General features: G+C 35.6%; 1 protein-coding gene across 6 annotated transcripts in view; it reads left to right on the top strand.

Moving 5' to 3' along the window:
• GABPB1 (GA binding protein transcription factor subunit beta 1) overlaps window positions 1-27,942 on the top strand; it is a 63,224-nt gene that overhangs the window by 15,158 nt on the left and 20,124 nt on the right. For 4 of the 6 annotated variants that reach the window (XM_046654801.1, XM_046654799.1, XM_046654800.1 and 1 more), the window contains exons 2-6: window positions 20,168-20,275; window positions 24,713-24,880; window positions 26,067-26,261; window positions 27,330-27,477; window positions 27,827-27,940. In XM_046654801.1, coding sequence (XP_046510757.1) covers window positions 20,168-20,275; window positions 24,713-24,880; window positions 26,067-26,261; window positions 27,330-27,477; window positions 27,827-27,940 — 733 coding nt within the window. The remainder of the gene's footprint in view (window positions 1-20,167; window positions 20,276-24,712; window positions 24,881-26,066; window positions 26,262-27,329; window positions 27,478-27,826; window positions 27,941-27,942) is intronic. The other 2 variants (XM_046654803.1, XM_046654802.1) reach the window with 1 other exon arrangement.

Below are 27,942 nucleotides of genomic sequence, written 5' to 3'. Positions count from 1 at the left end.
GATGAACGAGAACTAACCCCTGCCCCCCTTTCATTGCCTGCCTCCCAGCTGAATATCAAGGGACTTCAAGGCACGTTGTCTTGGCACTGAGCAGAGCAGTTGAAAAAAGAGAAAGAAAATAAAAGTCTCTGCAAAGTTGTGGCCATAGCCTAGCAAGGTAAAGGAACCTTAAGCCATGACTTAATTTAGGTTGGTCCCTGACTGGTAGTGTCTCTCAGGTGCTTGGCAGAAGCAAACACTCCCTGGAGGAATGCTCCTTCATCTTAGGCCTCCTCACAAATAATTTTTCAAGGACACTGACCAGCATGTAGTCAAAGATAAGCAGACATCCAAGGAGACGAGGAGACAGGGAAACATGGGCAAGAACCAGCAGAAACAACAGCAGAACACTATTTTCTTTTCTCTCTCTCTCTTTTTTTTTTTTTTTTTGGTGAGAAAGATTGTCTCTGAGCTAACATCTGTGCCAGTCTTCCTCTATTTTGTATTTGGGATGCTGCCACAGCATCGCTTCATGAGCGGTATATAGATCTGCACCCAGGATCCGAACCTGCGAACTCTGGGCTGCAAAAGCACAGTGTGGGCACTTAACTACTATGCTGCCAGGATGGCTCCTGAACAAGATTTTCCTAGGCATCATATATTGGAATTAGCAGATGCATGATAAAACAACCATGCTTACTATGTCTACAGAAATAAATGACAAACTTGAAGACAGGAAAGTATAAAAAAGTCCCGTTGTAGATTTGAAAAAGACAAATATAACTGTTGGAAATAAAAAATGCAGTAACTGAATTAAAAACTTAATGATGCTATTTGTAGCAGATTGAACATATCAGAAGAATTATTGAACTGGAATATAGATCAGACAAAATTATCCAGGATGTAGCTTAGAGGTAAAAGAAAAAAAGGGAAAATATAGAAGACAGGCTAAGTGATATGGAGGATAAAGTAAGAAGGTCTTAACTGAAATTCCAGAGGAAGAGACAAGAAAAGATGGGGCATTTAAAGAGATGATGGCTGATATTTTCCAGAACCAATGAAACATACCAAACCAAGATTCAAGAGTCCCAACAAATCCTAATTAGGACAAAAACAAATCCACATCTGGACACATAATGAACTTACAGAAAACCAATGATATAGAGAAAAATCTTAAAGGTAGCTGGAGAAAAAGAAGATAAACATCAAAAGAGCAAGAATTAGATTAACAGGTGACTTCTCATCAGCAACAGTGGAAGTCAGAAAATAATGAAATGGTGTCCTGAAAAAACCTGCCAACCTAGAATTTTATACCCATTAAAATATCTTTAAAGAATTGTGGTGAAATAAAGATATTTTAGACAAAAACAGATTGTCGTAGCATCTCACCCATTCCAGATAACTTAATGTTCAATAGAGCTGTACAATAGAAGTTTCTGTGATGATGGAATTATTCTTTATCTGTGTTGTCCAATATTGTAGTCATAAGCTACATAGGGCTATTAAGCACTTGAAATATGGCTAGCGTGATTGAGGAGCTGAATTTCTTTTTTTCCTGAAGAAGATTAGCTCTGAGCTAACACTGTGCCAATCTTCCTGTTTTTTGACTTGAGGAAGATTAGCACTAAGCTAACATCTGTGCCAGTCTTCCTCCACTTTATATGTGGGTTGCTGCCACAGCATGGCTGATAAGTAGTGTGGGTCTGTGCCTGGGATCCGAAACTGTGAAACTGGGCAGCTGAAGCAGAGTGTTTAAGTTTAAATAGTCACATGCACCATATTAGACAGTGAAGTTCTAAAGGATATACTTTAGGCAGAATGATATTGATCCATGTGGCAGGAATGAAATGTATAAAGGGCTGAAAATTAAGGAAAGTGATATATATTTGCAGAATGAAAATGAGTATCAACTATATAGAACAGTAGAAATAGCTAATGGGTTAAAAAACAAGACAGTAACAGAAAGGAGATAAGTAAAAGGGTTCTAGGTTCTGAGGTCCTTGTATTATCTAGATGGAGGCTACATTTAAAAAAACTTTTTGTATGGAAAACTTTAAATATATAAAAGGAAAGAAAAGAGTATAGTGAACCCTCATGTGTTCCTTACCCAGCCTCAACAGTGATCAACTCATGACTAATTTGGTTTCATATATATCCTCCATTACTTTAAAACAAATCCCGAGTATCCCATTATTTAATCCATAAATATATTGTTTTTATCTCTAAAAATATATAAACTTAAACTATAACACCATTATATCTCAGGAAAAAATCAACATAATTCCTTAATATCATCACATATTAGGCATATGTGTTCATGTTTCCCCAATTATCTCCAAATGATTTTTTTAAGACTTAATTTTTTTAGGGCAGTTTTAAGTTCACAGCAAAATTGAGGGGAAAGTATAGAGATTTCCCGTATACCATCTGCCTCCGTATATACCTAACCTCTCCCATGTCACTGTTTCCCACCAGAGTGGTACCTTTGTTACAACTGGTGAACTTACATTGACACATCACAGTCACCCAAAGTCCATATTTTCCATTATGATTCATTCTTGGTATTGTACATTCTGTGGGTTTGGACAAATGTGTGATGACAAGTACCCATCATTATGGTATCGTTCAGAGTATTTTCATTGCCCTAAAAAAATGATTTAAAGAAATTTACGTTTTACTTCTTCAAATTGGAATCTGAACAGGGTTCACACATTGCATTTGGTTGACGTGTTGCTTAGATCTTTTAAAATCTATACGTTCTTTAGGGAATGAGGAGTAAAGATTTTGATTAACTTTGGACTTTAATGCATGGTATGATTTCTAGCACACCACTAAAAGGACAGAAACAGAGGATAAAACTTCCAAATAAGTAGAAGAAATAGAATGTTAGAAAAAGAATCAACCCAAAAGAAGGCAAGAAAGAAAAACAATTGGACAGGGAAAAAATGGAGAACACAAAAGAAGATTTAAACCTAGATAGACAGTAATTAAAGGTTAAAAGTCTAAATGATCAAACAGATATCATCCTAGCCTGAGGCACTATCAGCTCTTGCCTGGAATAATTTCCTAACTAGTATTCCTGCCTCAGTCCTTGCCTCCCTCTGTGTGTTGCCCGTATAATAACCAGAGTAGCTTTTTAAAAATATAAGTCGCATCATAACACTCTCCTGTTTAAAACATTCCGACAGCTTCCTAGTAAGCTTAGTAAAATAACTCCTTACTAGTGCCTGTAAGGCCCTACGTGATGTGGCCCGTTCATATCTCTAGGATTGCAAATCCTGCTGTCCTCCTTCACTCTACAACAGGGCCCTTATGCTTGCTGTTCCATCTCCCTGGATCACTAGAAATAGTCAGAATTCTTGTTCTGAGCACCAGAAACCACCTCTGGTTAATTTAACAGAAACGGAATTTATCTCAGGAAGAAACTGCTACCACTACTGTCAGTGGAATCTGCTGCCACACTTGCCATTCTGGATTCTGTGTACTTACTGCTTTTTTATGCACTGTCTTCTAAGTTAAAGTCCAGCATAGATGCGTCTCTGTTGGAGTGGAGGATATATGACTGTACCCTAGCTGCATGGGAAGCTGGGGAAGCAAATACTCAGCTTCAGTGGTAGGCAGAGGGTTCTGCCTTCTTTCAGGACTCATCTGAGGAGAATTCCCTAGATGTGTGAAGGTGTTTTGACACTGAGCAGCCAAAAAGAGTGACATGTCTATCGTGATGCTTTTCCCTAGAATTCTTCCTTGCTTTGCTTCCTCCCTTCATTCCTGTTTCTACTCAAATGTCACCTCCTCAAGAAGGCCTTTCCCTAGACTTTGTCTAAAATGGCAATTCCCTATCTCTGATCCTTTACTCTCTATTTTCTTACCCTGCCTTACATTTTCTTTGTGGCACTTATTACTACCACCACTACTATCATTGATTGATTGCAGGCTCTCCTCCCAGAATACAAGCTGCACGAGGGTGGGGACTGTCTGTCTTTGTTTACCTTTCTCTTGGCAGGTAACATATGCTCAGTAAATGTTTGTTTAATGAATGAAGGGGAAACATGTACATTGTGGTATAAATTGCTGAGAACATTTAAAGGGAAGGATTATTGAGGAATTACTTCATTTAAGGAAGGCTTATCGGAGAAGAGGAGTTTTTGAAATGGACTTTGATTGAAGTAAAGATTGGGAGAGTATGGATGTACCATTTTAAACTCAGAAAAGAGCAGGAAGGGAGGCACTGGGTCTGGAACAAGATGATCGTGTGGGATGGGGAAGAATTGTTTAGAATCTGATGGCCTTCAGGGCCCTTTGTGAAGTGGGAATTGAGAAAAATGGATGAGGTGAATCTGTGAGCAGTTGATAGTGGGCCTTGAATTATAAGGTGAAGTCTTTTGACTTGACTACCAGAAAGTAAGAAATAATTAGTTGTTGTTGTTTTTTTTTTGAATTAAAAATAAACTATGGTATTTCCACATAGCTGAGTACTATGCAGGTGTAACACAGAATGAGGTAAATCTCTATGGAGAATTTTCCGGGATATATTTAAAGTGGAAAAAGAGCAAAGTGCAGAACAGTGTATGTAGTATGCTCTTTGGTATAAGAAGTGTGTGTGTGAGGAAATAAGAGTATATATTTTTGCAGTACTAATTTGTTTATATTGCAAAAAGGAAAACTGAAAAGACAAATCAGAAACTAATTAAATTGTTACCCTATGGTAGGGGCATAGGAAGAATGGCATGAAGGAGACAGGGATGGAAGTAAGATTTCTGAGTTTACCTTTTTATTTAGTTTTAACTTTTGAATTATGTAAATATTTTATATATTCAAAAATTACAATAAAAATCCCTAAAATTGAGAACAAACTTGGACAAATGAACCTATGTATATACCAAAATAGTTGTTTAAATACGTGGAGAAAAACACTATCTCAAGTGACTTTTGAACTAAACACTAAATGGCATATATGCTAAGGACAAAATCAACTGCAAAAAAATCTTAAACTTCATTCATTTGTTTTATTGCTAGTTGTAATATTGATATTTCTTATTTTGACACCATTTGATGTATATTATAGGATAAAGGCAAGAAGTTTTTCTGCTTGTATATTAGGAGCCAATAGATATACAAGGATAAAATCAAAGAAGCTGAGCAAACAACCTGATAATGTTGAACTTAAATTATAAGTGTCAATATGAGTTCATGATTTAAAGAATATATTTCTTAATTCTATACAACTTGTTAGAAATATAGAATTTGTATACAAATATATATTTCTTTCTTAGCTCTATCCACTGAGAGGACCTACAAACAGTACGTCATTTTGGTAGATATGAGTACTTCTGTAACCCCAGTTTTGGTCTTTAAATACTTCTACTTAGGGGCCAGCCCCGTGTCTGAATGGTTAGGTTTGTGTGCTCTGCTTCGGTGGCCCAGGGTTTCACCGGTTTGGATCCTGGACGGGGACCTAGCACGGCTCATCAAGCAAAGCTGAGGCAGCATCCCACATAGCAGAACTAGAAAGACCTACAACTAGAATATACAACTATGTACTAGGGGGCTTTGGGGAGAAGAAGAAAAAGAAAAAAAAGAAAGAAGATTGGCAATAGATGTGAGCTCAGGGCCAATCTTTAAAAAAATAAATACTTAGAATCCAGGGCTCCTTTAAGAAATAACTGATTCCAGGAACGGGGCAGGGAACATACATAGTGAACCTGGAACATCTTGTGCCAAAAGCAAGAAAGCTTTCAAAAACACAAATGCTGACCTGAAGAGGCCCTTCTTGGCGAAAACTGGCATGGTTTGAACAGAAAAATAATGAGAATAATTTATTGAAACAATGTAATAAATAATAAATGAAGGTGGCTATTATACCCATTCTTTACTCTGAAAATTGGTAATTAAACATTTGAACTGCTTTTTTAGTAGAAACTGTTACAGTTAATGAGGAATACCAGATCATAAATATAGAAGGAATTATAGAATTAGAAAGTCATAGTTTGTTACAACCTGTTATGAAATAATTGACTTAGGCCAGGATCATTAGTGGCTGCTAAACCTGCTAGGCAAACAGTTCATTGGGAATTGGATATTCACATGGTGCCAAAGTAACTCCACAGAGTAGTCCTTGGTCTCAAAGTAAAACAACGTAACTTTATGTTGGAAAGATCAGGCTGTCACCAACCTAGTTATTAATCTTAGTATCACTAAAAATGGGCCAGAAAATATGTCCTTCCTGATGTGATTCAATATCAAGTATACAGCATCAACTATGAAATATTTTTGTCCAAAATTTAAAATCTGAATTTAGCCAAACTTTTAAGACTAACTTTCAGTTTATAAGAAATATGAGAGATGAAAGAATTAGGTACTACCTTGAGGAAGCAATCAGAAAAACCCAGAATATGAGATACAGATGAACTGGCCATTCAGTGTCATGGGAGAGAAAAACAGGGGTGGAGTAGATGGGGGAAAGGAAAATTGTCCTAGAATAAAATTGATTGAGAGATACTACAACCAAATGCAGTGTGTCAGTGGTAAAGTACATTTTTTTAGAAAGGAGTAAGATGAAGCAAGATGGCCGACTTTTAATTTAGAATATGGGTGATGGGCATATGGGTTTGTGTGTTTGTGTACACACACACGTATACATATAAATGCATATGCATACACTTTTTTATATTTGAAAAATTTTATAATAGAAACCTAAAAATATTTTTCTGTTGATGGATGCTTAGGTTGTTTGTAATTTCTTTTTCTCTATTGCAAATGATGTTTTCTATAAACATTCTCACACATGTTTCTTCTCCTTGCGTACGTGTTTTAGAGTACACGAAGAGATAGGGTAGCTTCCCAGCAGTGGAATCCTTGGACCATTTAGGGAGATTGCCTGGCTGGAGGATGGAGAAACTAGAGTAGTGGAAAGGAAGGGATGAATATGAGAAATCTCAGAAAATATCAAAGTGTACGCATTTTATTGTTGGGCAGGGTGTTGATGGTTCACTGTTGTGACTTATAACATCCAGCAGTGTGTTGGCTTCACTTTACAGTAGGCAGGTAAGTTATGCTTCCCTGATTAATAAAAACCATCTCCTGGCCTAGTTCCAGTAGAGTTCTAGCCTTATCTTCATCCTCTGCTTGTAATCTTTTCAACCCTCAGTCTCATATCTTAAACATCATATAGAGTTAGGTCATCTGTTTTTTCTTTTTCATGTGGCTAGTAGAAACTTTAAATTAAATATGTGGCTCACATTATATTTCTATTGGATAGAGCTGTTCTAGAATCATTAGTTAAAACTTTCTTGAAGGCGCCAACTTTAGAATTTGCAAAAAGTTGGCAACATTTTAAAATAAGATATAGGGCATTCTTTTAGAAAAACTACATCCTATGAATTATCCCTGCTACGACACGGATGGACTCTCCCTCTAAAAACTACAGGAGGAAATGGCTTTTGTCCTTATAAGACTTCACAAACTCATTTGGGGATGAAGGCACCCAAAGATTCTACTAAATTCTCCTCATCTTTGCAACTCACTGTCCCTTTACCCCACTCAACTACTAGTCTCTTTAAATCACATGTATTTATCCCAGGAAGAGAGTTTGATTTTATCTGAGTTAATTGAGGAGGGACATGATTTCTATTTAAGAATTATTAAGAGTTTGGTAACAGAGTGGAGAATAAATTAGAGGAAGGCAAGAGTGAGGCACAGACACTAGTTTAGATATGCTCTAAGAGAGAAAGGATGGAGGCTTGACCGAAGATTGTGGCTGAGAAGAAAAGGCCGGTCAACAAATATTTGTTGAAGGCCTACTCTGTATCAGTGGAAAGAGGTAGATTTGAGAGATGTTTAGGAGGTCAAAGTGACAGGTTTTGATGATTGATTGGAATTGAAGGGAGTGAGGGAAACGAAGGAGGAGTCAAGGACGACTCCAAGATTTCTTATCTAGGGAACAAGCCAGTACTTGGACAGTGAATTTTGAAGTGCAATGGTATCTACAGGTGAAAGTGTCTGCAATTGAATATTTGGGTCCACTACTCTGGAGAGAGGCTTGGACTGAAGATAGCTTTGGAAGTCATCAGGCAGTCATGGCTAAGAAAGATAAAATCTGCGAGAGGAGAGAATGTGGAGAAAAAGAGGGCTGAAAAATGAAACACTGAGGAACTGCCAATATTTAAGGGGAGAAGAAAAGGAATCCAGTTGAAGGACACATAAGCTCCATCCTTGCCTCCAAGATTTTTATAATTTAGATAAGACATATAAACATGAACCATTTGGTGACCAATGCAAATCAGAGTATATTTTGGTGGCAAGTCCTGTTGGATCATCTTTGTGTTTTATGTGGAATGAAGTTAGGTGGGTAGAGATAGTGGTTAGTGTTTAGGCCAGGGAGTAGCATTGGTAGTGCATACATTCAGATCCCCACTAGCCATATGACCTTGGGCAGTGTGATTTTCTGTGCCTCAGTTTCTCATCTATAAAATGATGAAAATAGTAATTTCTGCTTTATAGTATTGTGAGATTGAGTGAGTTAATATGTGTAACATTAGACTGTGTCTGGCAGTCTCTCTCTCCTTCTCTCTGTATGCTGTGCTATACCGTACTATGCTGTGCCCACTATGTGTGTGTATATGTAGTGTTATATGAATGTTAGGAGTTATCATCTTTTAATAATTGGTGAGTTGGTGAGTTGAATAAGCACTCATGTTTTGGACAGAATAGGAAGGTACTAGTGAAGGAAAAGTTTTCCTGAGAAGGAATGTTCCCTCTATGGAACTTAATGTGAACACACATGGTTGTGAGCAGGCTTTCTCTGGTAAAGTGGGTGAAAAACAACATGAGAGAATCCAAGAAGGGTGATTCCGCCCTGATTCCCAGCTAGGGGCAAAGATTCCCTTTTAATAGAGGCTTTAAAGATGGTAAAGAGTTGCGTCTTGTACTTCTTAAGTCTTGCTCTCCTGGTGTGGTAGTGGTATTTCCTCAGGTCATGATTCCTGAAAGATGGTTATTCCAGAAGGAAGTTTTTCATCACCTTTGTGAGGATGATTTCACTGACTCCTTGGCTTTGACTTTAGGAAGATCTACATCTGGGATCAAGGTTCTTAGAGGAGTGGGGACCTTGAGGAGAAGCAGTCGTTCTTGCACAATGACAGTGGGAGTGTCAATTGGTATAATCTTTCTGTAGATAAATTGACAGTGTCTATCACAAATAAAATGTGATTCAAAAAAATCTAGCATATATACTTCTCAGAATAATTTCCATAAAAGTGCTAACCCAAGTATGTGTGTGATGTAGCACTATTTGTAAAAATGAAAAACCACAACAGGGGATTGAGTAATTAATATACTCAGTGTGTTTGTTTCCTATATCTATAGTGTAAGAGTTTCCTATTAGCTGTAACAAATTACCTTAAACTTAGTGCCTTAAAACAAGATAAATTTATTATTTTATAGTTCTGGAGGTAAGAAAGACCAAAAGTTAAGGTTTCGACAGGACTGTGTTCCTTCTGGAGACCCTAGGGGAGAATCTGTTTTCTTTCCTTTTCTAGTTTTTAAAGACTGCCCGCATTTCTTGGCTGGTGACCACTCCCTCCATCTTCGAGGCTAGCAGGGGTAGCATCTTCAAATCTTTTTCTCTCTCTGATCTCTGCTTTCTTCTTTCTGACTCTGACCTTCTACCTTCCTTTTATAAAGACCCTTGTGATTCCATTAGGCCTGCCTGGATAATCCAGGATAATCTTCCTCTCTCAAAATGCTTGACTTAATCACATCTGCAGACTCCCTTTTGCTACAGAAGCTAACAGATTCACGTTATGGGAATTAAGATCTAGACACCTTTGGGGGACCATTATTCAGCCTACCATACTCTGTGATACCGTGCAGCCAGTAAAAAGAATGTTTAGATCTGTGTGTACTGACGTAGAAAGATGTCGCTGATAAAACAAGGGGATCACTTTTAAGTGAAAAAAAGGAAATTGCAAAACAATATACTATGATCCTTTTTGTGTTTAAAAAGAAATAAACATTGTGCGTATGTGTGTTTCTACATGCGTAGAAAGGACCTGGAAGGGTATAGGAAACATTTAAATAATGATTCCTTCTGGGGAGTAAGACTACAGTGAAGTGTGGGGATGACTTTGAATTATATACATATTATATTACAGTGAACGTGTATTTATTCTAATTTTATTTTTATGAAAGTGCACATGTACATAGTTGAAAAAGTAAAAAATACAAGGTTTATGGTAAAAAAAAACCAAAAACCCACGGTCCCTTTGTGCCATCCCTTCCCACTCCAGAACTCTGTTTCCCAGAGGTCTCCATTTTATAAGTCTCCTTTATAAGTCTCTATAAGTTTTTTCCTAGTACTTCCCTCCATGTTTCTAAATAACAAGTTCATGCTTTTCTTGATTTTTCTATTTCAGGTATCTTTGATTTCCTACTTAGGAAGATTAAGCTCTAGTTCTCTTAAATCAAACCACCCCATGCATGTTTTTCCTCCCCTTTCGTCATTTCAATAGAATTACAGTGAAAGTTTTCCTTGGATTAGCATTCACTGGTTATTATGACCCTGGAACTGTTATTCTTTGCTAAACCATGTTATATATATATGTTGGGATTACATTTCCTTTCTTGTGTTCTTGTGTGGTCCCCCCCCCCCCCCCGCAAAAGAAGTTGTCTAGTTTTTTCTTTTGCTTAGTTTTCTTGTATCCATTGTTAACCCATCTCACACTCTCCACTGGAAGTTTCACTCTTCTCTTAGGAGATTTACCAACCAGCCTGTCTTACCTTAGGGACCGCCTTCCTGGAACCTCTTCACTCTAACTCCAATCTGGATTAGTTTTCCAGGTCTGCGCCACAGCTGTTATCTTGGGGTCTTCCTTTACCATCATCTGGGGAACCCTCTTCCACTCTATGTGTGTGAGATCCCTATTTCTTGAAGCCCTTGATTCTTCTTGCTGGTTTACTGCTAGTTTTGGTAGAGCACATCTTCTAGTCGTTTTCTGAAGAAAAGAGTATATGGGAGGCAATTTTTTAAAACGATATTTTATATGTGAAAATGTCGTTTTATTTTTAAGTTACAAAAAAGGGAAAAAACCCCACTGGATAAAATGGAATGAGAAAAATTGAAATATACCAGAGTTCATTTGATTTTACCCCTCAAAGGAATTACACAGGGAGAGACTAAGCGTAAACCCTTGGAAGACGTCTCTTTTATATCCCAGCAAGTTTCCAGTGTTGTCTAGTTTAGAACACAAGAAAAAGAATTAAGAATATGGGTCTTATCTTTAGACCAAAAGTTGTGCTCTTTGGTAAGTGTTTTAATTTTTGCTTGCCTCCTTTGCAAAATGGAGACAATAACTGTCTTGGTAAGATTGTTCAGATTAAATGAGACAGTGTAGATAAAGACTTAATTAGCAAGATGTCGGGCACTGTTTTGTTATTATTGAAGTTCTTTTCTTATGAGAACATAGACAACTAAAATCTGATGCCCAAGAATATTTTCATACATACACAGTTAATAATATCCTTAATTTTACTTGGGGTCACATTTTACATTCTTTTGCTATTAAAAAAAATGCTCGTTCCTTATCTAATTTTCTTTCTTTTTTTTTTTACTTTTTTCCCCCAGTTTTATTGAGAAATAGTTGGCATATATTGCTGTATAAATTTAAGGTGTGCAACATGATGGTTTGATTTACATGTATTGTGAGTATATGTTTAGTTAACATCCATCAATAGTTAACATCCATCATCTCATATAGATACATAAAAAAAGAAAAATTTCTCCTTGTGGTAAGAACTCTTGGGATCTACTTTCTTAACAACTTTCCTATATATCATACAGCAGTGTTAGCTGTAGTCATCATGCTGTATGTTACATTTATCTTATTTATCTTTTAACAAACAGTTTGTACCTTTTGATCACCTTCCTCCAATTCCCCCCTTCCCCCACCCTTTGCCTCTGGTAACCACAAATCTGATGTCTTTTCTGTGAGTTTGGTGGGGTGTTTTCCCCCTTAGATTCCATATATAAGTGAGATCATACAGTATTTGACTATTTGTCTTTCTCTGATTTGTTTCACTTAGCATAATGTCTTCAAGATCCTTCCACGTTGTCAGAAATGGTAGGATTTTCTCTTTTTATGGCTGAATAATATTCCATTGTATGTATATATATATATAGCACAACTTCTTTATCCATTGATGGACACATAGGTTGTTTCCATGCCTTGGTTATTGTAAATAATGCTGCCACGAACATGGAGGTACAGATATATTTTCGAGTTAGTGTTTTCAGTTTCCTTTGGATATATTCCCAGAAATGGAATTGCTGGATCATATGGTAGTTCTATTTTTAAAATTTTGGGGAAACTTCGTACTGCTTCCCATAGTGGCTGTAGCAGTTTACAATCCCACCAACAGTGGACAAGAATTTCCTTTTTTCCACATCCATACCAGCATTTGTTCTCTGGTATTTTTGATGATGGCTATTTTAACAGGCATGAGGTGATATCTCTTTGTGATTTTAATTTGCATTTCCCTAATGACTAGTGATGTTGAGCATCTTTTCATGTACCTTTTGGGGATTCATATATCTTTGGAAAAATGTCTATTCAAGTCCTTTGCCCATTTTTTAATTGGATTATTTGGGGTTTTTTTGCTATTGAGTTGTATGAATTCTTTATATATTTTGGATATTAGCCCCTTATCGGATATATGGTTTGTAAATATATTTTCCCATTCCATAGGGTGTCTTTTTGCTTTATTGATGGTCTCTTTTGCTGTGCAGAAGATTTTTAGTTTGATATAGTCCCACTTCTTTATTTCTTTTTTTCTTTTCTTTTTTCATTGAGGTTATGATAGTCTACAACATTGTGAAATTTCAGTTGTACATTGTTATTTGTCAGTCACCATATAGGTGCACCCCTTCACCCTTTGTGCCCACTCCCATCCCCCTTCCCCCTGGTAACTGCCGAACAGTTCTCTTTGTCCATCTGTTTGTTTATCTTCCATATATGAGTGAAATCATGTAGTGTTTGTCTTTCTCTGTCTGGCTTATTTTGCTTAACATAATACCCTCAAAGTCCATCCATGTTGTAAATGGGATGATTGTGTCTTATTTTTTTTTTATGGCTGAGTAGTATTCCATTGTATATGTATACACCACATCTTCTTTATCCAATCATCAGTCAATAGGCACTTGGGTTGCTTCCATGCCTTGGCTGTTGTGAATCATGCTGCACTGAACATAGGCATCCATAAGTCTCTTTAATTGTTGATTTCATGTTCTTTGGATAAATACCCAGTAGTGGAGTAGCTGGGTCATATGGTATTTCTATTTTTAATTTTTTGAGAAATCTCTATACTGTTTTCCATAGTGGCTGTACCAGTTTGCATTCTCACCAGCAGTATATGAGGGTTCCCTTTTCTCCACAACTTCCCCAACATTTGTTATTTTTTGTCTTGGTTATTATAGCTGTTCTAACAGGTGTAAGATGATATCTAAGTGTAGTTCTGATTTGCATTTCCCTCGTGATTAGTGATGTTGAACATCTTTTCATGTTCCTGTTGGCCATCTGTATATCTTCTTTGGAGAAATGTCTGTTGATATCCTCTGCCTATTTTTTGATTGGGTTGTTTGTTTTTTTGTTGTTGAGTTCTATGAGTTCTTTATATATTATGGAGATTAACCCCTTGTTGGATATATGATTTGCAAATATTTTCTCCCATTTGGTGGGTTGTCTTTTTATTTTGATCCTAGTTCCCCTTGCCTTGTAGAAGCTCTTTAGTCTGATGAAGTCTCACTTGTTGATTTTTTTTTTTGTTTCCCTTGTCCGAGTAGACATGATATTTGAAAAGATCCTTTTAAGACCGATGTCAAAGAGCATACTGCCTATATTTTCTTGTAGACGTTTTATAGTTTCAGGTCTTACCTTCAAGCCTTTGATCCATTTTGGGTTTATTTTTGTGTATGGCATAAGATAATGGTCTATTTTCATTCCCACTTGTTTATTTTTGATTTTGTCACAGCATCTAATTTTCTACATTATAGACTTACTAAGCTTAGCTGTAATCTAATTTTGATGAAAAGCTTTTTAATAAAAAATTTTAATTACATGAGTAAAACGTGTGCATTATAGAAAACTTACAAAATAGAGAAGAGTAGAAGAAAAAGGAAAAATCTGTAATTTTCATTATGGTTTATTGTTTCTAGGTATTTTTCTATGCATTTTTTACATTGTTAAGATTATGGTGTATATTCAGTTTAGAGCCTTGATTCTTATACTGTTATATACTATTTGTAAATAAAATTTTAAATGACTACAATATTGTATTTAAAAGATATCTTTATCTTTTAGAGATAAATACGGAAATATTTACAGATAAAATGATATAATGTCTAATATTTGCTTCCAAATAATATGTGTGGGTGGGAAATGTACTGGTCATAAATTGATATTTAAGCTAGGTGTTGGCTAGGTAGAAGTTCATTATACTATTCTGTCTATTCTTGTATATGCTCATATTTTCCATAATAAATAAAAGACTATAACATTCCATATGATCTGTCTTTATTTAATTTTTGTTTGTAGTAGAGAATTTCAGTTTTTCCATATTTTAAATAACATCACTGTTAATATATTTATGTTTCAAATAGCTTCCTCACAGTAGATTTATATGAGTGGAATTACTAGGTCAAAGAGTATGAACATTTTAAAGGCTTTTGAAGCATACATAGTGCTAAATTGCTTGATGAAATCTTTAGAACACTTTTATTGGATTTATAATTTTACTTATTGAGCATAGGAGTGATAGTGCAAATTTTATTCTAAAATTTTTAGTGAGACAGTCAAGGTTTATTATTAAGTATATTGTAATAGGCTTACATTTTCTAAGCATTTCTATTCCTGCTCTTTTTTGAGCGCTAGTAACAATTCACATGGATCTAGTACTTTACAGTTTTACAGAGAGTTTTCATGTCCAGTAGCAGCTATAATCCTCACAACAGCTCCATGAGCTATGAATTACAGAAATTCAAAACAAAGTAACTTGAAGCTTTAAAAATATAATTGTTGGTAGTATTTCCTGTTACCACTAGATGGCCCTGTCAGCATATACTTTTGAGCAGAAGTAGCTAGTTTGTAGATACTTTGAAGTTCCCTTATAGATCTTACTAAAGTCTTTTTGCCTTATCCTACGTCTAATAGGAAATTATTCTTGCATATTCTTTGCCTATTGAATAGGATGTTAGTTTTTACTGTCCAACTGGTACATATTCCCTAGGAAAAATCCTTCTTTAGAGATTTTAAATGGAGATTAAAAAAAAATAATGGTTTGTATCGGATTGTGATAAGCTTTTTTACAATTAGTAAAGAAATTCAATTGAATTTATTGCAGTAGGCTTTTTGATTTTCTTCTCAAGAAGAAAGGAATATTAAACTAGTATTTAACGTTTGTTAAAATTTATTGAATTAAATTATCCTTCCTTCGATTGGGGAAAAGTTATTTGCCTCACTAAAAAAGCAACATTTATTGCTGAGTCTTTAAATAGTTTTATTTAAATCTGACACTTTATCGCTGGGGCTTTAATATATAGAAAACGAGCTAAGTAATTTCAGGGCTGGACCTGGAGCTGTGGTCCCCTTGGTCAGTTTTGTTGTCCTCAAGCAATCAAGTTCATCTCAGGGTCAGAATTGTTCTGTGATGTGTCTGGTTCCTGTCAGGTGAGAATCAGAAATGAGAAATGCTGCGTTTTGGTGTTTTCATTCTTCTAACTTTTACTAATTATCTTGACAAGAAAATTAGAGCACCTTTGATTTTGGTCTTACTTGATCTCATGTGTAGTTTGTTCCACTGGTTTTCAGTCATATTATATCCATTGCTGCCTTTTTATAACAAGTATTTCGTATAGCCCCTTCTGCTAACTTAAAGTGAAAACCATAGTTATTACCTATCTCCATAATTTAAAAAAATCATTATAATGCCCTAATTATAATATAGGAGAAATAGAAGGAAAGAAATTTATAATAAAATGTGTACTTAAATATGTAAATACTGGAGCAGACTATACTAGATGACGCAAGAGGTAGTCAGACGCTTGCACCTGTACGTAGAATCACTGTGAAAGTGAAAGGTGTGGAAGGTGGTTGATACAGTGTTATACTGGTGATTCAGATACCCAAGTGGCATTGACATTAGTGATATGCTTTTCCAAAGTGGTGAGCAACTCTTAGTAAAGTTCTGAACAGAACAAATAGATTTATAATATGGTCACATTCTAGGACATTTGGAATACGTTCTAGCCTTATTCAATGGAACTTTTGAAAGTTATCCAGACATGTGACAGTTCTTTGCAATACGTATTGTTCCCTGCATTGCTGGACCTCTGGTATCCCTGGCATTTGCTCTTTAAATGCTGGTGGTAAAACCTTCATCCTACCCCTCCTCCTGTCAAGCCCCCAAATGCCTCCATATATATCCAAAGGGCCCTCTAGGGGGCAGTGCTGCTACTATTGAGAACCACTGGTTTTAAAGTATCCGGCTATATTAATCTACTACACACCTGTATCGCTCAAGGAATTTTAAAACCACAGTACTTAAATATTGTAGGTCCTTAAATATAATATGTTTTGAATAATTAAGACAATTACAGAATTAGAGAAGTTGATTTGTTGAAATGAATCATTGTTTTGTCACAATTCTTCTAAGCAAATCAATGTTTGCTATTTTAAGTCCCTAGTATCCTGCATTTTCTGTATTTTTTCCTACCCTTCCTGTTTAGTAAGTCATTAGTATGTAACTTTCCTTAATGTCGGCATTTACTTACTTGACAGTCACACAGTTTTAATTTGTTGCTTTAAAAAATCCACTTTTTAAATTAGGAAGATAATATAGACACATTAGAGAAATTTTGTAAACTTTCCCATAATTATACCACTCAAACAATTGTTAATATTTTTCTGTATTTTGTTCTCTGTGTATTTTGACATTCAAAAGTTAGTTTTGTATCTTTTCACTTGGCATAACTTTTGTGTGCTATAACTTCAAAACTGCTATTTTAAATTACTGCATCTTATTCTGTTAGATTCCACAATTTAACCATTTTCCTGTCTTTGGATTGTTCACATTATAAAAAGGATTATATATAATATATATGTATTATATACGTAATAGTATATAATCTTTATTGATAGATGTATTTCAGTATATTTTCATTTTTTCTTTAAGATAGATCCTCAGAAGTGGGATCATTTCTTGGGTCATTAGGCTTGGACATTTTTGTAACTTCTCTTAAATATTGCCAAATATATTTAAATATATATTAAATATAATAAAAAATAAAGCTGATCCATTTATATTGCTATCAACATATATAAGATGTCAATATATGAAAGCATCAATTTCACCTCACCTTTATCTGCATCAGGAGTTACTTTAAAATTATTTACTTTACGTTTATCTGACTATCTGTGATGCTGAACATTTTGTACGGTTGTGAATTATTTCTGTTTTTTCTTTTGGAAAACGTTTGGTCATGTCCTTTGTTGATCTCTTGGGTTCTTGGTGTTTATTTCCGTTTTCATTTTGAGTCAGACCTTTTAGGGAACTAAAATAGTAACGTTTCTTACATTCATTTTTGAGGCAGACATTCCTTTGTCTTTGATTTTAGTTTGATTATTTTATTTCTATTTTTTTTAATACATAGAAGTTTCATATTTTTATGAGATTTGTGTGTTATCTACCTGTAGACGATGGTTTGTGATATCAAATAACACAGGATGGAAAGTCAGGAAATCAGGCTTCTGAAAGGAAATATTTTTAATATATATTATATCTGACAAAGGACACATGTCCAGAATGTATGTAAGAACACTTACAAATCATTAAGAAAAAGGCAGACAACCCAATTTCTAAAAATGAGGAACAGCCACAAACTGCCACTTCATAAAAGAAATCCGGATGTCTAAACCAGCTGGCACTATGCTCAGTGAGTGCACACTGATTTTATATTACCTGTGTAAGACATATTTAAAAATGTATATTTCTTGGAAAGATTTATTTTATTGTAAAACTAAATTAATATTAAGGTTTGGTCATCCAGAGTATGGACACTGTTTTTGTTAGTGTGGCCGGTTTGGATTTTACTGTACTTCTGCAGAATAGAGGTCAGTTTCTTTTCGCCTTATCCTGCCTTTAGGAGGAGGTTATTATTGCAGGTTCTTTCCCTGTTGAATAGGGTGTTAATTTTTACTATCCAGCTGGTACAATTCCCTGGGGAAAAGTCCTTCATTAGAGATCAGTAATCTCTTTTGATCTTAGTGCCTTTAGCGTGATTAAGGAGTTCCAGTGACTCCCCCGAAGTATGAGAAAATAAGAGGAAAAAGAAAAAGAAATCAGGAATTCAAAAGTGGAGATGTTGCAAGTGTCACAAAAAAGCATGTAAAAAACCCCACATAACACCTGCACGTGCACATGGTTGTTTTCCTTATTCTTCACCATAGGATATATTGTGAATTATCTGTATCCTTACAAATGGAACAACTATCAGAAATTCTTTCCTGCCTGGTGACAAATGCCTGTTTGGACACGTACATTATACTTAGTCATTGTGCAAACCTCCCAGTATTAGCATCTGTTCCTGGTTACTCCTTCTGTGTTTGGTTGTAAGGCAGTAATTTAAGCATAAATCTGTGTTCTTTCAGAGACATCTTTTCTTTTAATCAACCCTTTTAGGTTCTCTAACATCTTTTCTGGTTGTGTAATCATTCTTTTCCTTCCTGGCATAAATAGCCTCTCTGAGCTCTGTCTGTCAGCTTCCGTCTCACACACATGCTCCTCTGCCCTCCTCGAGTAAGACCTCTTTATACAAGATTGGGATACTCGAATCAACCTGATGTTACCCTCTTATGACTTATTTCCCCTTGGCTACTTACCCAGCTCTCAAACAGTATTCACTTTTTGAGACATATTCACACCCCAGACACATTTTTTTCTTGTGTGATTTCAGAGATTTCACATCTTCCCTTCCCCACTGGCTTCAAATTCTACTGTTTGCCTTTCCTCAGGATTCTATATAGTATCGTTGAATAGTCTTCCAGCTGAGTAGTCTTTCTGGATTTGGGAACTTTCTACTCCTCAAAACTGTCATCCCTTGATTTGAATGTTTCTGATACATTCAAATCTTTCTTCACCTGTGTACTCCTGTCATGATCTTTTCCTAACACCTATTTCATTATTTTTTATTCAAGAAGATGCACACACACACACACACACACACACACACACGTGCCCACACACTCCTTTAGGCTGTGGCATTAGTCTTTTCAGATACCTTGAATTCAAGATATGAGGTAGACTTACTTTCCAGCTTCTTTTTTTTTTTTTTAAGATTTTATTTTTTTCCTTTTTCTCCCCAAAGCCCCCCAGTACACAGTTGTATATTCTTCATTGTGGGTCCTTCTAGTTGTGGCATGTGGGACGCTGCCTCAGCGTGGTTTGATGAGCAGTGCCATGTCCACGCCCAGGATTCAAACCAACGGAACACTGGGCCGCCTGCAGTGGAGCGCACGAGCTTAACCACTCGGCCACAGGGCCAGCCCCACTTTCTAGCTTCTTAATGAGACATATACTCTATTGATAATATTGTTAGACTCTCCGTTCAGTATTTTCACTGAATGTGAATTGTGCCGTTTTCTGGAAGAACTTACATGTGCATTGACTGTACAAGGGTTGAAAATACTTCTTTTCGAATTGTGAACACGTTTACTGTTGCAAAAAAAGTTATGGTAGATTTATTCTAATTTGCACCTGTCACAAAGGACAATATCTTGTGCTTTATTTCTGTTTACTTTTGTGAAAGACTTCATTGCTGCAACTCCTCTGTGAAAACATATCGTTGCCAGTTTTAAATTTTAGACAAGCTTTCTCTGCCACTTACCTCTTCTATCTTTTACCAGCTGTATTTGGAGAATTCAAACTAATTTTATTATCCTGGGTAAAAACTTAATGAGAAAGAAAAGTCTGTTCCCCAAATCCAAATATAAATTGCTTTTGTGTGATCTGTGGTTTCATATTAACTATATCACAACCTTTTGAAGGGATGATTGAGAATTGACTTAGTAATAAAGACAGAAGGGAAAAGAATCATGTCATGATATATAAATGGAGATGTTAAATTCATCTATGTTTTGTTTAGATGTCCCTGGTAGACTTGGGAAAGAAGCTTTTAGAAGCGGCACGAGCAGGTCAAGATGATGAAGTTCGTATTTTGATGGCAAATGGAGCTCCTTTTACTACAGACTGGGTAAAAAAGGATTTGAATGTTATGGTGTTTCTTCTTCCTCCCTGTCTTCCCCCTCCCCATCCTCCTCCTCCATTTTTGAATTTTTCCAGATAAAAATTTAGTCAGTATTGTGTGTATAAATGGTAAAAAATTAACGTTATTTTGGAAATTTGTTTTCAATTTTAGAATCATAGCTATATTTTAAAGAGAATGGTTTGTATCTTTTTTTTTTTTTTTACATCGGACATCCTGATCCAAATATTCTGCCTGTAAAAGGGTTTTTCTTTTAAGCTATGGAGTTCAGTAATGCAGGATGAATGTAAAATGTAGCTGGTTGAGATTTAATTTAAAGGTCTTACAAATAGCACAGGTAGAATTTATAATTCAGAAACAGATAAAGATTGGAGTTAATGTTACAGTTGCTTCTAAAAAGAAAAAAAATGTTTGCATTTTAATTGATACTTGTAAAACTATTGCAGACATGACCAAAGAGGAAGAAAGGAATGGGAACGAGTTCTTAGTAACTATAGAAGGCAATTGTGAGGAAAACAAAACAAAACACATAACTCCATTTAATTCTGGGGGTAAATCAAAAGGGATGATCTTGGGAGTATGGAGGGTTAGGAATTTGGATTAACTTTCCCACTGGTAACAACTGAAATTCCAGGTTTTTTCCTCTTATTTAAAAATTTTTTTAAAGATTGGCACCTGATCTAATGTCTGTTGCCAAATTTTTTTTTTTTTTCTTCTTCTTCTCCCCAAAGTCCCCCAGTACATAGTTGTATATTCTAGTTGTAGGTCCCTCTGGTTGTGCTGTGTGGGATGCCGCTTCATCATGGCCTGGTGAGCGGCGCCACGTCTGTTCATGGCTCAGGATCCGAACCTGCGAAACCCTGGGCTGCCGAAGTGGAGCGCACAAACTTAACCACTTCGCCATGGGGCTGGTCCCCCAGATTTTTGATTTTGTTGTTTTTGGCTTACTTGGCCTGTGTTCTTTTTTATTTTTCATTCAAAACAAAACAAATTTTTTTATTATGGAAAACTTCAAACATATATCAACCCTTGCATATCCTTCACCTGACTTCAAAAATTATCTGATCATGGTGAGTCTTGTTTCCTTTACAATCCCATCCACCTTCTTTGGTCTGTATTATTCTAAAGTGAATTCCAGGAACCGTTTTATTTCATCCATAAATATTTCAGCATCTAGCTTTAGAAGATAAAGATTTTTTGATTAAATATTTAAAAACAATCTTCTTAAGTGCACTGATGAATTACAAAGAAAATAAGGGATTATCAACCTGAAAAACTAAGTGAAAGCCAGAACCCAGAGAAATTTCACCCTAAGAACATTTGCTAAACTCAGTTTGCCTGTTGATTTTCCTACCTTACTGGCATGGGTTACTGAAGACAAAGATCTGAGACTGCTCATAGAGAGAAGTCTCCTAGGACATCCTCTTCCCATAATTCTGGAATCCCAAAGAATGGCGTCTTCATTGTAAGGGTAAACAAGAAATACCCCATCCTTCCTCCTACCCACTCCTGCCCCTGTTGCTAGGGTACTGCAAGGAAAATGAACTGACTTGAACCCAGGAACCGAATGGAGAGAGGAAAAAATTGTTGATTAGAATTTACAGTCATAAGCCATCCCTTGCACACATTTGTGGCCTGAACTCATATAAATACATGTGTATTCTGCAAAACCGTAAACTGAACAGTGAATTTAAAATGATCTTTGGACTAGTGTTACCTAGTTTCCTGGCAGAAGCAAATGAACATCCTTTCTGGAGGAAGCTACCTTCATTCTAGACTTCATGGCTACAAAGGAAATTCCAGGGAAAATGACTAGTCAAAAATAACTAAACACACAAGGGCACAAAGCACCTTGGGCAATAACCCACTGAAACAGCTGACAACAGAAGTAGACCTACAGACTTAGATAAGGCTTTAATAGCAGATTAGGAACAACTGAAGAGAAAACTAATAAACTGAAGGATATGAAAAAAAAATCATCTGGAATATAACAGAGAAAAATAGAAAATATGAAAGATGTCAGGAGTCATGAAGGCTAGTGTGAGAAAGTCTAACGTATATCTAATCATAAATTCATAAGGAGGGAGAGAATAGGGATGAAATAATTTGAGATAATGGCTGAGATTTTTCCAGGACTTATGGAAGATGGCAGCTCACGGATTCAAGTAGCCCTACAGAACTCCAGCAGGATCAATAAAAAATCCATATCTAGACACATTATAGTGATACTGTAGTACATCAAGATAAAAGGATCTTGAGAAGGATTAGTATCCATAATACATAAGGAATTCCCATGGCAGTAATAAAAAGACAAAAAAGACTGGGCAAATGACTTGATATGGTACTTTACCAAAGACAAAGTTCAAATGAATTTACATTAATAATTGGGCAAATGCAAAGTAAAATCATGAAATACTATTGCATATCCACCAGATTAGCAAAAAGAAGCCTAATGGTACCAAGCATTGGTGAGGAGATGTGTGAATTGGTATAAACATTTTGGAGGACAGTTTGGCAGTACCTAGTAAATTTGAACATGTGCGTACATACCCTATGATGTGGCCATTGAACTTCTAAGAATATTTCCAAGGTAAACTCTTGTTTGTGTACTTGAGACTGTTTTTAGCAGCAGCATTATTCAGAATAACACAAAACTGGAAACAACCCAAATGTTCATCAGGAAATTGCTTGAATTAGTTGTGGTTTATTCATGCAGTAGAATATTATGGAACAGAAAAAATTAGTGGATTACACTTGACCTTCACCAACATGGGTGAATCTCAAGAGCATAATGTTAATCAAAAAAAAGGCAAGTCACAGAGAAATACATGCAGTATGATTCTATTTAAATAAAGTTCAAAATAGGCAAAACCAAAGTATATTATTTAGGGGTACATAAGTGAAAAAAAAAAACAAAACAAAGTAAAGCAATGTTTATTACAAAATTCAAAATAGTAATTGCCTCTGGGGCTGAGGGAGGAGTTTGTGATTAGGCAGTAGCACATGGGAAGATTTTAAATTGCTGGCAATGTTGTATTTCTAGACTATAATGGTTGTTTCGCTAATGTTTGCCTTTTTTCTGTATACTGAAAATATGTATGTATATAACTATTTTGTATCATCAACCAAAAAGGTAAAGTCTCAAGAAAAAAAATACAAAGTAAATCCTAATCTTGCACTGAGCAGAACTCTTGGTTGCTAAATGGGCTGTTGAGATACTTCGTTAGTTATTAGATTTTAAGAGTATAGGAAGGGCTAGTTATAGAAAAATATGCCAAAGCATGGGGAAAGAAAGGATTGCTCAAGAATCTTCACTGATCTGCTAGAATGACCTTCCCTTAAAAATACAAAGTTTTTAATAGTAATAAACTCATTATTCCCAGGATAAATGATTTTTGTTTTTGCCGTCTATTGGGAGTATATGCCTAGCTTTGTATTATGACTGTTACCTGTTGTTTGACTTCAGGCAAATTAGTGACCTCATTGTGCCTAGGTTCTTTTCCTGCCAAATGAGGATAGTAATAGTACTTATGAGGAGATTAAATGAGATAATATTTGTAAAGGTCTTAGAATAGTGTTTGCCATGGAAAGTGCTTAGACAAAAACCTTAGTTGCTGTTATCACAGTAGTGGTCTTAGCAAATTTCATGTTCTAGTGAACTATCTTGGTTCTTTGGAACGTGAGAGCCTTGGTAATCAGCTGTAGGGACTTTCTGTGCCTCTAAATACATGTGATATAACTTAATTCTGACTTTCACCTATTAAAAATTATGCCTCTAAGGCTCTTCTTTGCTCACATTTTAGTACCTCCCCTGTATTTTGTGAGCATAGTGCTAATACAGTGGCTAGATGACGTACAACCAATTTTAGGAGAACTGGGCTCTGTTTTGGTTCTGTCCTGCCTCACCTTTGGCTTGTGCACCTCAGATCAGATTTTTCCCTTGAAGAATGACTGTACAAACTCCTTTAAGAAGATCACCAACATACTTTAAATAACTTATGTTTTAAGTCCTACAAAGCAGTTTAATGTAAAAATGTACACTGTTACATTTCTTTGATATGAATTTCATAGATTAAAAGAAGTTTTGTGTGATTGGTATGAGGAAAACATTCCAGTACTCAGAAAAATTTCTCAAACCCTAATTATCTCTAATTCCTGATGAAATTAATTTTGTTTAGGCTATTTGGTAAAAAAAATGAAGAAAGTAAGTTTGAATTCAATGAAATATCGACTTTTCTTCCTCACTGAGAAGTGTACAGGGCCTCTGTGTAGAGAATGTGATACGCATAAATTCTTTTGAGTTTTGAGTTACTGTGTAAACATAATATAATGCTTGCTATATAAAGAGAAAATACAAACTAGAAGATAGTAATAGAAGTGCATTAAAAATGACTATAAAAGTGGATTTTTTTTCTTGTGAAATAGCTGGGAACTTCTCCACTTCATCTGGCAGCACAGTACGGGCATTATTCCACCACAGAAGTGCTACTCCGAGCGGGTGTAAGTAGGGATGCCAGAACCAAAGTGGACCGAACGCCATTACACATGGCAGCTTCTGAGGGCCATGCCAGCATAGTAGAGGTTTTGCTTAAGGTATGTGTTATCCTTTTGCACTTTGCTTTTGAAAGTTCGTGCCCAAAAGCTTTCTGGCTTTATAAGAGGGAGAAGGGACCTAGTTTTATTGAAGGCCTACTTTTCCCCCTCTTTGTTTTCTCACTTTTTCTGTTTAAGCACATTAAATGAAAATTACCTTAAAGTTTTCCTTTGTGGGGAGAAAAAAAGACTTCCTTTAGGTTTGTTCTTAGGCCGAACAATTTCTTAAACCTTGGTCTCCATATGGTGAGAGACTACAGCTTTGTCTTACTCAACACAGTTAAAATGCTTATGGAAGAGAACATGAGGCTTGGATGACTAACAAACAAATAAGCAAATAATACAAACGGGGATTTTTCTTTACTTATCTAAATGTCAAAGAAGGATGTAGAAAATTCTGAAATAGAGGGTGATAGATTTAGATGTTTTTAATTGTTTTCGTTCTAGCCTCTAGATCAGCCTATCCAAAAGAAACACAGTGTAAACCACAAATGCAAATCTCATGTAATTCTAGGTTTTCTTTTAGCTACATTAAAAAAGTAAAAATTAATTTTAATATTATATATTGTTTAATCCAAGATACAAAATATTATCCTTTCAACGTGAAATCGATATAAAAATTATTGAGATATTTACATCTTTTTTTAGTGTTAGGTCTTTGAATTCCTGTGTGTATTTACACATACAGATTAGCCATATTTCACGTACTTAATAGCCACATGTGTCTAGTGGCTACCATATTGGAGAGTGTACCTCTGGATAGCTCCCTTTTAATTCTCTGTTACACTGGTTTTGAAAGCAAAGGGTAGTTTTGTGTAAATAAGAAACTAGGGGACCAGCTCCCACTTGGAATTAAAGAGAGTTTTGGAAGAATGCTTATAGTTTTCCTTCACTTCTTATATATGCCATTCTAGCCCTTCATGCTCATAGCTGGGTGACTGAAAAAATAATTGCTGCTCTCCTAAGAAATCAGAAGGAAACCAATTAGGAAAGTCAGCATGATAGAAAACTAAGTGACAGATATATGGTGATTCCTGGACATATTGATTATTCAACACAAAAAACTAAAGAGTTGATTATGTTAGTAGCAAATTCTTGCTTTAAAGCATGGTGGTTACTATTTTCATATTAAGAATTCTTTATATTTCATAGTTTAGAAATCTCTTATTTTGAAATATTTTTATAGCATGGTGCTGATGTCAATGCGAAGGACATGTTAAAGATGACAGCTCTACACTGGGCCACAGAACACAATCATCAAGAGGTGGTGGAACTTTTAATCAAATATGGTGCTGATGTACACACGCAAAGTAAATTTTGTAAAACTGCGTTTGATATTTCAATAGACAATGGGAATGAAGATTTAGCAGAGATATTACAGGTAACTTTTGACTTTTAATTTAAGAAAATAAAAGCATCTCTGTCTTTTGGGTGATTTGAACTATTTAGCTTATAGCTTTTCATTTTTGACTTGGTTGTTTTGGACAGGCCTTTTCCTCTTTCACTTCTTTGTTCATTACTGTTTGTTTTCCTGATTGTAAGACCATAGTCTTTGTATGTAACATTAGAAGATTAGATAAGGTGATTACTTTCTGTGTTGTTAAGTTCCTGAATTCCCCTTCTAGACATTTTATTCTATTAAATTTTTTGTTATGCATATTTGAATACCATATGGTTTTTCAAAGTCTTTTAAACGTCCACTGAAAAAATTTTTTAGCAACCATAATAACGTCCCCTGAGTGATGCAGTCTGTCATTTGATTGGTTTCTTTTATTTTTCACCGTGCTGAAAAGAATCTGTTTGCAAGCATAGTTATTTATGGCTTTGGGCAAGTTTTTCTAATAATCAATATTGTCCTCAGCTAAACAACATTGGTGTAAATTCTCTTCTTCACTTGCTGCCTCTTCTCGCCTGTCTTCTTGTTCTCCTTCCCAGTAGAACTCTTCTTCTCTTAGACCATCTGACGCTATCAGACTTCAGCCAGTCACCTAAAAGACGTTACATGTTCAGGAAAATGAATTTTGCCATGCCTCTTCCAATTCTTTTACTCCTAGGAGTGCAGTTTAGGGGCTGGAGTTGAAGATGGAGAATAGTTCATTGGGAAGGAGGTGCTTTACATATGTTGGGTTATATATTGCTGAATATAGAAGAAGTAGTTTAATTTAATTTCTGTAGTTATAGAGCAGCAGCATATCTTTCAGCTGTGTTCTGTAAAAGCCTTTCAGGCACCTGTTTCTCCTCTCACAGGATTTTGCTGCTTTACCTAAAAGGGGAACTTAGGATATAAATTCATACCTGTGATTTCCCCTCTGTACTCTCAGTAGACCATAAAGATGATTCTCCTTAAATTAGAGGATGCTTCTTTATATTTGTGTTTGTACTACATTGAGAGTCTGTGCTGTATGTTCTGGTTATAATTCTGAAAGCTTTGTGGTGATTTGTCCCCTAGATCGCTATGCAGAACCAAATCAACACAAACCCAGAGAGTCCCGACACTGTGACGATACATGCTGCCACCCCGCAGTTTATCATTGGACCTGGCGGGGTGGTGAACCTAACAGGTCTGGTATCTTCAGAACATTCATCCAAGGCAACAGGTATTGAGATGCATATAGGATAGCTGTTGGGATTTTATGCTCTAGTAGGTATTCCTCCTTTTAAGAAAGGACTGTTGGAGAATGAGGGTAAGATTATATCAGCCACATTGGTTTTCTTTGGTATAATTGGCAGAAAAAAATTTTGAGACAAAATAATTTAAAGAAAGCTGATATTGCAAAACATATTGCAATATTATGTTTCAATAACTACTGGTATCTAAGCTTGTTTTTCACAAAACTCATATTATCCGAGCTTTATTTAATGGTTGGATAAGGTAAAATAGAATAACAGAAAATTCGTTAGATTAAGCTTCTTAAAAATTCAAGTCTATTTTCTCTTTTCTCATAGATGAAACGGGTGTATCTGCTGTTCAGTTTGGAAACTCCTCTACATCAGTATTAGCTACATTAGCTGCCTTAGCTGAAGCATCTGCTCCATTGTCCAATTCTTCAGAAACTCCAGGT

Source organism: Equus quagga, chromosome 2, assembly GCF_021613505.1.
Source record: "Equus quagga isolate Etosha38 chromosome 2, UCLA_HA_Equagga_1.0, whole genome shotgun sequence".
NCBI classification, from domain to species: Eukaryota; Metazoa; Chordata; class Mammalia; order Perissodactyla; family Equidae; genus Equus; species Equus quagga.
Note: the sequence above shows the minus strand (reverse complement) of the source record. Positions and strands in the feature narration are given on the sequence as shown.